The sequence below is a fragment of the Bubalus bubalis genome, chromosome 2 (genome assembly GCF_019923935.1).
Source record: "Bubalus bubalis isolate 160015118507 breed Murrah chromosome 2, NDDB_SH_1, whole genome shotgun sequence".
Taxonomy (NCBI): domain Eukaryota; kingdom Metazoa; phylum Chordata; class Mammalia; order Artiodactyla; family Bovidae; genus Bubalus; species Bubalus bubalis.
The window spans coordinates 3,512,973-3,526,014 of record NC_059158.1 but is presented as its reverse complement, the minus strand read 5'-3'; the positions used below and the strand labels follow the sequence as shown (position 1 = coordinate 3,526,014).

The window sequence follows — 13,042 nt, the reverse complement described above, 5'->3', positions numbered from 1 at the left end:
AAACTGCTGGAAGGTAATCAAGCTCAACATTATGTCCGTGAAAAGCCCTTCGAGTTTGGGTGGCGTCTTGAAGCTGGGAAATTAAAGCGCCGCGGATACCCAGTAGGTGCAACGCTGTGATCTTACACAAAACGAGCAAGAGACACGCGGGCAGAAGTCTCTAGGGGAGAAGCCATTCATTCATCGTAGGTACCTTTCCCCGCGCTGGAGAGATGCCTTTAGGGCTTGAGACCATCAGATCTCTCCTGTCCCTGGTATGGTGACTGCTCATCAAAAGAGCTCCTACGAAGACAGTCCCGATCACCTTGCTGCTTTCATTACCCGTGGAGGACACGTCTGTCACTGCGGGTGCTGGAAGCAGGGCACCCACCCTGAGGGCGGCTCAGAAATCTATTGGAAGTGGACTGCAGGGGTTGGCCAGGAACGTACAGTACGTGGCGTGAGGGTGTTGTGTCCTGGCACGTGGCTATGGGGGACGATGCAGACTGTGCTCTTGCCCTGCTTCACCGTTTCACACGGCACAATCAGGACGGGGGAAAGCTGAAACTGGAAGACTCGTTTCCCAGATTCCATCCAATTGCAGGGCGCTAGTAGGCATTCTGAGTAGCCCCCCGAGGGCGGAGCCTTACAGAGTTGGTGCTCCCCACGCCAGCTCCTCACTCCCAGGGGCGTGATCATTTCGCACTATGCACTTCACATGTGTTGGGGATTGTTTTCCCCGGGACTAAATCCTTCGACTCACGAAATGGCTCCAAGCGTTGGCATTAGACTCTCCAGAAGCAGTAACGCTGTTGTGAAGGCTCAGTGCTATTACTACCTCTGCAGCTCTCTAGGTTTGCATCTTCCGAAGCAACCATTATTTCGTGACAAATGAAAACGTGGAGGCTCTTTGCCTCAGGGTGTCAACTCCCCCCGGTTTTCTTTCAAAGTGTCCCCTGGGTGCTTGAGGGTGAGGAGGACCCGTGTGCCCTGCTGTTTCCATCTTGGCATGACTCTCACGTCTCTGTGCAGGCCCTTTGCCTCTCTCTTGCCAGGACAGGGTGCTAAGGAATCAAGCCTTGCTGTTCCTCTGATTTTACTCCTAATCTCTCCCCTTATAGAGACGGTAGGTTGACTTTTCATGTGTTTGCTAAAAGCAACAGCCACCATCTTTATTATCTAAATATGAAATTTATTATCCCTGGTGGCTCAGATGGTAAAGAATCTGCCTGCAATGCAGGAGACCTGGGTTCAATCTCTGGGTCAGAAAGATCCCCTGGAGGAGGGCATGGCAACCCACTCCAGTATTCTTGCCTGGAGAATCCCATGGACAGAGGAGCCTGGTGGGCTACAGTCCATGAGGTCGCAAAGAGTCAGACACGACTGAGCGACTAACACACACACACAGCAAACAGGTATGCTAATCCATGTTTATTTCTCACAAAAACTCTATAATTTATTTGAATGGGCCTATTTCATAGTGTCTACAACCTTGGGAAACTGTCACTGAGAATGACCTCTGACCATTTATTCATCCATGAGATATTATTCTACAGTCTTGCTTTCCTACTCCAAAATTCGAAGTGTATTTTGCACTTAGAGCACATCTCAGTTCCAACCAGCCACATACCAGCTGTCCCACAGCTACATGTCCAGCTCCCAAACTGGACAGCAGAGGTCTAAAGCGATGGGCCTCAACCAGGGCTTCACTTTAGAGTCATCCAGGGGCTTTTATTGTTTTCTAGTTTGAAGATTATTTATTTATTTATTATAGAAATGTGGATGGACCTAGAGTCTGTCATACAGAGTGAAGTAAGTCAGAAAGAGAAAAACAAATCTTTTATATTAATGCATAAATGTGGAATCTAGAAAAGATGGTATAGATGAACCTATTTGCAGGGCAGGAATAGAGACACAGACATAGGGAACAAACGTATGGACACCAAGGAGGGAAGGTGAGGGTCAGACAAATAAGGAGCGTAGGACTGATGTCCATACACCACAGTGTGCAAAGTAGATAGCGAGTGGGGACCTTCTATAAGGCAGGAGGGAGTGGAAGTCGCTCAGTCATGTCAGACTCTCTGGGACCCCATGGACTGTATAGTCCACGGAATTCTCCAGGCCGGAATACTGGAATGGCTAGCCTATCCTTCTCCAGCAGATCTTCCCAACCCAGGAATCAAACTGGGGTCTCCTGCATTACAGGTGGATTCTTTACCAACTGAACTATCAGGGAAGCCCATAAAGCAGGAGAGGTGGGTTCAATCCCTGGGTCGGGAAGATCCCCTGGAAAAGGAAATGGCAACCTGCTCCAGTATTCTTGTCTGGGAAATCCCATGAACAAACGCGCCTGACAGGTTTACAGTCCATGGGGTTGCAGAGTCAGACACGACTGAGCGACTAAACCACAAGTAAGTCCAGGGAGGCTGAATAACAAGAGAGCTACTAAAATGAGATCTGACTTGCGAGCCCGAGAATTTCCACAGGGCTGTGTAGCCTTTCTGACTTTGCAATGCAATGAGCTAAGGCCCAGGGTGGTACACAGATGTGCACCCAGACTCACAGGATGGCCGTCTCACTAGCAAGAGTAGACTAAGAACATAGGGGGACCCCCTCCCTGACTGCATCCTGACTGTCCTGGTCTGTAGAGCAGAGCTGAATAAGCAGCTGGCCTGCTGGATAGAGAGCTCTGGGGGGTGGCAGCCAGCGAGAGGCAGAAAAGCCAGCCCTGCCGACTTCCCCATCCGTGAGTGTCTTACGGGAAGGGCTGGCGCTCTCCGAGCTGCATTTCCCTTTTTTCTCCTCCACTAAGGCCCGTATGGTTTTCTAATGGCATTTTAAGCCAGCTGTTAATGCGGGTAATGTAGTTTGGGAGAAAGCAAAAAGGCCCAATTATAAGAATCAATATATTTCATGAAGGGAGAACAGAAGCCTCTATTAAATATGAAGCAGGGCTTCAATTCCAACCAGAACTAGGCCAAGCGAGGAAACCTAAACCACCCCGCAAGATGGAGGTGAGGGTGACAGAGGAGCGTTTGCCTCCTGCCGGGCAGGAATGCTGCGGGTCACCCAGCAAATCAGGTACACGGGTGGTCCCGGGCCCAGAGCACACGACTGGCTGCCACGAGCACTGGCCGAGCTAGTTCACAAACTGTGGATGGACACATTCATTGACGAACCTCCCTTCCCTCCCTGGTCTCTTTCCTTTAGGCCAGGGTTTTCCGAGTGTGGTCCCCGGAGCAGCAGCATCGGCATCAGCTGAGAGTGTGTCCATTACAAGAGGCCCCTCCTCAAGCTCAACAGACCAGCGGAATCCGCAGGTCTGAGCGCGGGCCCAGCGGAGCTGCATTCTCTGTGCCCCCTACACGCTCCATGCAAAGCCCGGGGCTCAGCCACGAGATCTTCCCCTCAAGAACTACCCACTCTCGGGACTTCCCTGGTGGCTCAGTGGTAGAGAATCTGCCACGCAACGCAGGGGACATGCGTCCCAGCCCTGGCCCGGACACTAAGACCCCACGTGTCGAGAGGCAACGAAGCCCTCACGCCACAGCTACTGAGCCCTTGAGCTCTGCAGCTAAGACCCCAGCTGAATAAACACATTAAATAATTTTAGAAAAAGAGCTCTCCCTTCTGGCAATGAAGAATAGAAAGCTGACTCTGACATGCTGCCCGCCCTTGAGGAGTCCGTGGCAACCACTTGTCTCAGCCAGTGGCACTTTTATAGGGTCCCCTCAGAAAACCGTATTCTTCCTCCCACCGTGCCTTTAAGTTAGTAGGCGTAAGTGCTAGTTGCTCAGTCGTGCCCGACTCTTAGCGACCCCATGGACTGCAGCCTGCCAGGCTCCTCTGTCCATGGGATTTTCCAGGCAAGGGTACTGGAGTGGGTAGGCATTTCCTTCTCCCACTTTGCCTTGAAGGGCAGCTCAAATCTAACCCTGGGCTAGTGTGTTCCTCGGAGAAGGCAATGGCAACCCACTCCAGTACTCTTGCCTGGAAAATCCCATGGGCAGAGGAGCCTGGTAGGCTGCAGTCCATGGGGTCAGGAAGAGTCGGACACGACTGAGCAACTTCACTTTCACTTTTCACTTTCATGCATTGGAGAAGGCAATGGCAACCCACTCCAGTGTTCTTGCCTGGAGAATCCCAGGGACGGGGGAGTCTGGTGGGCTGCCGTCTATGGGGTCGCACAGAGTCAGACACGACTGAAGCGACTTAGCAGCAGCAGCAGTGTGTTCCTGGCCCCTGGATGAAATCTCCTGCAGGACTCAGCACCTCTCCAGGTCCTCTTAGATAACAGAAAGATTTTAGTCCACTTTTGTTAGAGGAACAGTCTTCAAATATCAAGTTAAGGGTCAAAATCCTGGCCAAACCTCAGACCCAGACACACCCTCTGTCCTATGAACAGAAAACCCCTAGAGGATCGAAATCTGTCCCCAGGACCTCATCCCCTTTCTGGCCCATTCCAGAGAGCACAGCTAACTGCCACATCTTGGGTTCAAATGAAATTTCTGACTCAACCAGAATCCAGGAGAACTAGACCCAGTTCCTTGGACCCTGAAGAAGTCCATCCGCCTGACTGCATGTCAGGTGCCTCCCCTGGGAACCAGCCTCCAACAAGCCACGATCAGGGTTTACCAACAGGCAGACATCAGCAGAAGCTCATGCAGAAGTTCTATACTTAACCAGAGATCACATATATTGATAGAGGCTGCCCCCTCATTGCCCAGGCCCTGGCCAAAAACCATTAAGAATTCAGGAAAGTGCATAAAGCTAATTCTAAGCAGCACTCCAGAGCCGGGCTCTCCATGTGAATCATTTTACAGCACAAATAGCATGGTCTGGGATTGTGCAATGTGTACGCAATAGGGCTGACTAATGGGCTGACCACACTCCCTTACTTCTTTCTTTCCCACCCACTCACTACTTCTCTGTAGCTGTTTCAATGGCTGGGATAGCCAACTCTGACATCTTTAGAAAAGATTTGGATATTTTCCCAGGGAGCGGTGGTTATCACCTTGTGCCACACTTGCTTAGCACACTCCACTCCACAGAGGCTCTCTCTCCCTTTGATGAATTTTCCAACTTAGCTGATACCTCTTTTTCTCCCTCCTCCAGCCACCTCCAAAGTTTCTCCAAGTTTCAGTTCTCAGCCATCTTCTATCTACCATCTATCTACCTATCATCTATTTATCATCTATTTTCTATCTATCATCCATCTATCTAGTTATCTATCATCTATCTATTTATCTATCATATATCTATCTCAGTTCAGTTCAGTTCAGTCACTCAGTCGTGTCCGACTCTTTGTGACCCCAGGGACTGCAGCACGCCAGGCCTCCCTGTCCATCACCAACTCCCAGAGTTTACTTAAACTCAGGTCCATTGAGTCAGTGATGCCATCCAACCATCTCATCCTCTGTCATCCCCTTCTCCTCCTGCTCTCAATCTTTCCCAGCATCAGGGTCTTTTCCAATGAGTCAGTTCTTTGCATCAGGTGGCCAAAGTATTGGAGTTTCAGCTTCAGCATCTGTCCTTCCAATGAATGCTCAGGACTGGTTGGATCTCCTTGCAGTCCAAGGGATGCTCAAGAGTCTTCTCCAATACCACAGTTCAAAAGCATCAATTTTTCCATGCTCAGCTTTCTTTCTTTCTTCTATCTATCTAATACATCATGCCCAAGATGCTCTACTCTGGGGAAAAACCCAGTGCTATATCACTAACCCTAGCCTCTCCCCTGAGCTCCAGTCCAAACTTATTGAACCCCTTATAGCAGGGGTCCTCAACCCCCAGTCTGCCATGGACTGGTGCCAGTCTCCAGCTTGTTAGGAATGGGGGTGCACAGCAGGAGAGGAGCTGTGGGCAAGCAAGTGAAGCTTCATCTGCCACTCCCCATCACTCCCCATTGCTTGCATCCCCTGAACATCTCCTACCCGCGGAAAATTTGTCTTCCGTAAAACTATTCCCTGCTGCCCAAAAGATTGAGGACCACTGCCTTATAGGAACTTGTACCTGTTTGCTCTCTTGGTTTCTAGCATATGACTCTTTTCCTATTAATACCTTGGGAAACTTGCAAGACCTAATGAGCTTCAGTAGGGGACAGAGGCTACATCCACTTAAGCTGGAAAACCCAGATGCTTGCTCTCCCAGCTGCCCTTGAGTTAGGAGCCTGGGGTGTAGGGAGGTAGGGGCTGAGAAGCAGGCCACACTAGTGACTGAAACGGTGGCAAAGAGACTAAGGAAAGCAGAACCCAGCGTCAGTGACCCGCAGGGCTCAGCGGCAGTGCCACAGGGACCCTGAATTGGGGCGTTGTCCCAGGGTGGCCCTCAGCCTGGTTCTGTAGATCTCCTGAAGACTCCGAAAACTACCCAAACCTACTCTGGAAAGTTCCTTGGCCACTTAAGTCAGAATTGATTTTGGTTGCTTCCAAGGAAGAATCCTAACTGATACAGTTTCTTATCCATCATCTCGAATTCAACTTGTCTAAAATTGAATTCTGGCCTTTTCCCCCTAGAACCTGTTATTTATTGGAACTCGTCTTTCCAGTGGCATCACTCTCTCCATCGCCTGGCCTGAACCTGCAGAACTGCCCCTCCCTGGGCCTGCTGTCCTGCGCCACCGTGTCATCAGGTGCAGTTTGGTTGTTCTATGATGATACCCTCCTCCTCTGTCTCTTCTTGTTACTTTTATGGCCACGATCCTGTGCTTCTGAGCTGGTCTAACTTTATCCAGGGTCATCCTCAGGCACCACACAGTGCTCTAACTGCTGGCCCTGCCGTCAGCTTTTCCACCTTTCATTTCCTGGGCTTATCACTTAAAATGCCCACCAGGCTTTTTTCGCTGTTTTAGTATTAGCCTCTGCTCATAAACTTGAGGTGGGCTCCCTAACCACAGAGTACGCTCCAGACCGCTATGTGACCCAGAGGCCATCCTGCCCATTTCCCGTGGGTTCTTTCCTCCAGATAGGCAGTCTCTCTGTTTGCTCTGGATCAAACCAGGTTAAACGTTTAGCCCTTCTTTGGAATCTTCTCCAAACATTCCAAAGTGTTATTGAGCAATTCAGACCTTGAGGGTTTCATAGACTTGGAACGACAGATAACCCTGCACACCCTTGAACAAATATATGGAAATTTGTATTAGAACTGTGTTTCCCAGCTCCTTTCTAGGCCATGGCCATGAAGACACAAGTTATCACTCAACGATCTGTTTACTTCTCTGCGTCCCTTTGCTCATCTGCAAAATGAGAGCAGGAACAGAACCCATTTCACTGCGGTTGTCATGAGGCTTAAGTGGGTAGACGGGTGTGACGCCCTCAGACCAATGTCTGGCCCTGCATGGGTTTGCTCTCATGACCCCTGAACCTCCCAGCTCCGTGAGCCAAACTTCCTCTATTTGCTGAAGGAAATTTGAGTTGGGTTCTTTTCCTCTCTCCATAAAAGACCTGGCTATAAAGATCATAAAAGGCATAAAAGACACAGCCCTGCACTGCAGGCTTTATTTTCCTCCATTTTATAGGGAGTTAGTGAAGCCAAGTAATATTCTTTGGCAGTCCAGAATATTCGGGTTGGCCTTCAGGGCCATTTAAATCAAGAGAAATTGGAAAATGTTTATTTTATGGTCATCATAAATATTTTGCCCCTTAAATTTTCTGAAACCTCCCCCCACAAATAGTGTAATTCTCCAAATATCTGGTTTACTTACTTCTTTCTTAAATAATGTGTAACTATGAAATATCTTAAGCTTATAGAAAAGTACTAAAAATAACAGACATCTTGGGTTTCTTTCTAGAAGGCTTACAGCTTATTTTTCACAATAGGTCTTTAACCCACAAGGAATTTTTTTTTTTTTCTGTGTAGTTTTTCTGCCTGGTAAGGAGTTAAAATCTAATTGCATCGTTTTTCATATAAGTAATCCATGGTAGCTATGCCATGTATTAAGGATCCATCTTTTCTCCCAGTGATTTGTAATACCATCTTTGTCCTTTAAGTTACCTAATACCTGTGTGCCTGTTTCTAGATTGTTTTGTCTCAAGACACCCCCTTACATAACTGTCCATTTTATTTTTTTAAAGAGTCTTTTGATGTGAACCTTTTTTTTTTTTTGAGGTCTTTATTGAATTTGCTACAATACTGCTTCTGCTTTATGCTTTGGCTTTTTGGCCCCGAGGCATGTGGGATCTTGGTTCCCCCACCAGGGATCGAACCTGCACCCCTTGCCTTGGAAGGGGACGTCTTCACCACTGGGCCGCCAGGGAAGCCTTGTGTCCATGTTAATTATTATGGTCATATAGCATCTCCATTTCTCTTGCTTCTCCATCCTCCTTTCTCAGCTTCTGCTTTCACTTTTACCACTGATGCTACTGCTTTTCAAAAAAAAAAAATTACTGTTCTTAACTCTTTACTTTCTCACATGAATTTTAGGAAAAGCATATTGAATTTCACAAATAATTTAAGAGAGTTTTATTGTTGAGTTAGATTTTTATTGGAATTATATTGAATTTATAAATTGGGAAGAATTAAAGCTCCTGCAACATTATCTTTTCACCCAGAGATGTACTGTGTTCTGACATTTATTTATACCTTCCTTTATGTCTTATAGTAAATGTTTTTCATGTTCTGCATGACAATGTCATATGTTTTGGAGTTGTATCCTGGTAGCCTTACAGTTTGGGATAATAGGTAAATGTTGTCTTTCTTAAATTCACATTGTCAATCAGTTGGTAGAGCTGTTGAAGAACACTATTGATTTCTGTATATTGATCAATATCTAACAACTTTGCCAAATGCTTTTATGAGTTCCCAGAGTTTACCTGTAGAGTTTCTTGAATTTTCATAGAAATTTGTTATCAGCAAAAAACAAAAATAACAGTTTCCTTCTTCCTTTTCAGCCTTTATGTGTTGTATTCCAGTGTCCAGCCTCACTGCTTGGTAATGACCTTCAGTTAACATTCGGTAGACAGAGTGATAGCCGACGACCGTATCCCGCCACCGAGACACGTCTGATATCGCTATTGTGGTGGAGACAGACCACGTTTAACCCTGTGTTTTCCATTTACTTATCTTTGCTCTTGCACACCACCCCTAACTGTTGGATTCAACTTCTTTTGCCTGAGTTAGAGCTTTTGAAGATTTGCAGCCTCAGTTAAAGTGTGAATTAGAACAGGAAAATAAAACTTGTTTGCACATAACGGGTTCCAACTGAAAAAAAAAAGTCTTCTCTGAGATTTCTAAAACCCAACCTTGAGTACCACACAAGACTCCAGTTTCACTACTCTTGTGGTCAGAACCTCAGGCCAAACCAAGATATAATAAGACAAAATTCATCTTGGGATACAGATACCCCTCAAGTTATGCCAGAGCCAAAACCAAAAATCACTCTGGAAGGGTGCATCCATAGTCCAGACCACGGGGTGTTTCACAGGGAAAAAAGTCCAAATAAAATAAGTCCACATAAAAGTTACAAAGCTGATGAGAAAGTAATTCATCATGGCCAAGAGTCAGCAGACATAGACAGTAGGTTTAGAACTCCCAAGCATATAAGATAATAGATTATCTAAGAAAGAATATCGGAGAAGGCAATGGCACCACACTCCAGCATTCTTGCCTGGAAAACCCCATGGATGGAGGAGCCTGGCAGGCTGCAGTCCATGGGGTTGCTAGAAGTCAGACACAACTGAGCGACTTCACTTTCACTTTTCACTTTCATGCATTGGAGAAGGAAATGGCAACCCACTCCAGTGTTCTTGCCTGGAGAATCCCAGGGACGGGGAAGCCTGGTGGGCTTCCCTCTATGGGGTCGCACAGAGTCGGACACGACTGAAGTGACTTAGCAGCAGCAAGAAAAAATATACATTAAATAAGCAGGTTCGATCCCTGGGTAGGGGAAATCCCCTGGAGGAGGCAATAGTAACCCGCTCCAGTTTTCTTGTGGGACGATGCCATGGACAGAGGAGCCTGGGAGGCTACAGGGTCACAAAGAGTCAGAGACAACTGAGCACACTTGCACAAAATAGTAAAAGACATGAAAAAACTATCGGTTCTTGAGAAGTGAATACGCAGATTTGCAAAGGTACTAATTCAAGTTCTAGAATTTAATGATATAGCCATTTAATTAAAAAACCCTCTTTGTATATGTAAAATAATAATTATGACCATTATGAAGATAGAGTTAATGAAATGGATAATAAATAATAATGGATAATGATAATATTTCTAAATGTAGTTGAAAGGAACTCTTGAAGGAGACTCCACGAGAGGCCACCTCTAAGAGAATGTTGCAGAAGCACAGGCTGGCTCCTGGGGTCTGGAGCACTTTTCCCTCATGCCAGTCTCATGAGGAACTGCTCAAATCTGATACAAGTAAAGTTTACTGAAGAATTTCAGTTCCGTGAAAATCCACACCTCTGACAAGAGAAAAGTGCCCAGGATAATAGGCGGAGTGCATAGCTTTATCATATAAAATGATTGAATGAATCTCCAAAGCAATCATTTCAAAGTCTGGGACTTCCCTTTTTAATTTGAAAGGGGGCTAATAAAATGTGAAGTCTGAAAAAAATTAATGCATTCATAATGCATTGAAAATATGAGCAAAGAAGGACTCATTCATAATCCAACAACCCAGGGATACCTGCCCAGGTATTTGCACTATCCCTTGAAAGGTGAGAGAAAGTGAAGTCGCTCAGTTGTGTCTGACTCTTTGCATCCCTATGAACTGGAGCCCTCCAGGCTCCTCTGTCCATGGGATTTTCCAGGCAAGAGTACTGGAGTGGGGTGCCATTTCCTTCTCCAGGGGATCTTCCCAACACAGGGATCAAAGCTGGGTCTCCCGCATTTCAGGCAGACTCTTTACCCTCTGAGCCACCAGGGAAGCCTCACTATCCCTTACTTATATTTAAATAAAAATTCTGCGAAAGTGTCAAAAAAAAACCCCAACAAAACTGTAAATAAATAAACACAAAACAGAGGTACGGAAGAGACTAAAAGTATAATGGAGCACAATGTAGAATTTTTGCTTAAAAAATTAAAATCACAACAAAATAAACCACTTTATGCAAAAAATGAAAGCTGCCAAAATGGCACAAGAAGACGTCGAAACCAGCATAACTTAGGAGCTTTGGGGATATCTGGGAAAAGGAAGCATCTCCTCAAAAGACTTCAGACTCAGAATGTTTGACAATTAAGTTTTTCAAATGTTTAAGAAGTAAAATTCCCAAACTATATAAGCAGTTTTTGAGCCTAGAAAAGTCAAAAGGGGACACTCCAAATGGTTTCAAAAGCTAGAGACTCGAGAAGCTATAAAACTAAACTTAATATGGACAATATTGTTAGTATATTCTGATGTATGTGGTGCCAGTATTATTCTATACAAATCACTCATGGAAGTGTCACAGAGTTATTATCAGCCTGTGTTATTACTAGGTTGAGAGTTTCTTAACTCTTTCTGATAACGCTGCTCTCACTCTTGAGCACTGAGTCCCACTCAGGTGTAAACGGAACTTTCATTAGGGTTCTGCACTTTTCAGGTTGATAGTGTTTCACATGACGCATTAAGGAAGGGACTGTTCAATACGACTTTCAGTGAAGGACAGATTGGTTCAAATTTATATTCATTCCAAAACTGTTAGTTTCTCTCTCATAATAATAGCAATCTAGTGGTTTTTTCCTTTCTTATTATCAGAAGTTCTGGGTGTCTAGTTAAAATATTTAGTTTTATCTGTTCAAAGGTGATTAATCAAGATTGTCAATCCTAAAGAAATCAATCCTGAATATTCATTGGAAGGACTGATACTGAAGCTGAAGCTGCAATACCTTGGCCACCTGATGCGAAGAGCCGACTCATTGGAAAAGACCCTGATTCTGGGAAAGATTGAAGGCAGGAGGAGAAGGGGACAACAGAGGATGAGATGGCTGGATGGCGTCACCGATTCAATGAACACGAGTCTGAACAAACTCTGGGAGATAATGAGGGACAGAGAAGCCTGGTATGCTGCAGTCCATGGGGTTGCACAGAGAAGGCAATGGCACCCCACTCCAGTACTCTTGCCTGGAAAATCCCATGGAAGGAGGAGCCTGGAAGGCTGCAGTCCATGGGGTCACTAGGGGTCGGACACGACTGAGTGACTTCACTTTCACTTTTCACTTTCATACCTGGGAGAAGGAAATGGCAACCCACTCCAGTGTTCTTGCCTGGAGAATCCCAGGGACAAGGGAGCCTGGTGGGCTGCCGTCTATGGGGTCCCACAGAGTCGGACATGACTGAAGCGACTTAGCAGCAGCAGCAGCAGGAATTAGAATCGGAGAAGGTGATGGCACCCCACTCCAGTACTCTTGCCTGGAAAATCCCATGGGCAGAGGAGCCTGGTAGGCTGCAGTCCATGGGGTCGCTAAGAGTCGAACACGACTGAGCAACTTCACTTTCACTTTTCACTTTCATGCATTGGAGAAGGAAATGGCAACCCACTCCAGTGTTCTTGCCCTCCAGGGACGGGGGAGCCTGGTGGGCTGCTGTCTATGGGGTCGCACAGAGTCGGACACGACTGAAGTGACTTAGCAGCAGCAGCATGGGATTGCAATGAGATGTATACGACTTAATGAGTGAACAACAACAACAAAAATCAAGATGATTGCATCTTTTCCCATTTCTTTCTCTTTTAAATCAAACTGTTTCACAAAATTTCCTACATACTTCATGATGACTTCCTTTAGTTACATGACAATTACCTAGAGAACAGAGATTGTTTGTCTCCTTCCAAGTGTTAGTTACCTAACTATCTACCTACCTAACTAACTAAATACCTACCTAACTAAATACCTAACCTACCTACCTAACTAAATATCATTTCCTCCCAGTAGGTATAATATGGCATCTGGATTTCACTATGCTAATAATCTTAAAATGTTTAGCAGAAGAAATTATTCTAGTGTAGTCACTTAAAAGTTAGCCATAATGCTAGGCAAAATTAAAGTCCTTTGTAAAAAGTATATAGTCTCTGAGGACTTTAGGGAAAATATTGCAGTGGATGAAATTATCTAACCCTCAAAAAATTCTGAAAGATTAGATAGATTT

The 13,042-nt window shown here is 45.8% G+C and overlaps 1 protein-coding gene across 1 annotated transcript in view; it reads left to right on the top strand.

Moving 5' to 3' along the window:
* F13A1 (coagulation factor XIII A chain) overlaps window positions 1-8,923 on the top strand; it is a 169,756-nt gene extending 160,833 nt beyond the window's left edge. The window contains exons 15-16 of the mRNA XM_025265357.3: window positions 6,492-6,607; window positions 8,865-8,923. Coding sequence (XP_025121142.2) covers window positions 6,492-6,607; window positions 8,865-8,908 — 160 coding nt within the window. The 3' untranslated portion in view covers window positions 8,909-8,923. The remainder of the gene's footprint in view (window positions 1-6,491; window positions 6,608-8,864) is intronic.
* Window positions 8,924-13,042: the final 4,119 nt, after the last annotated feature.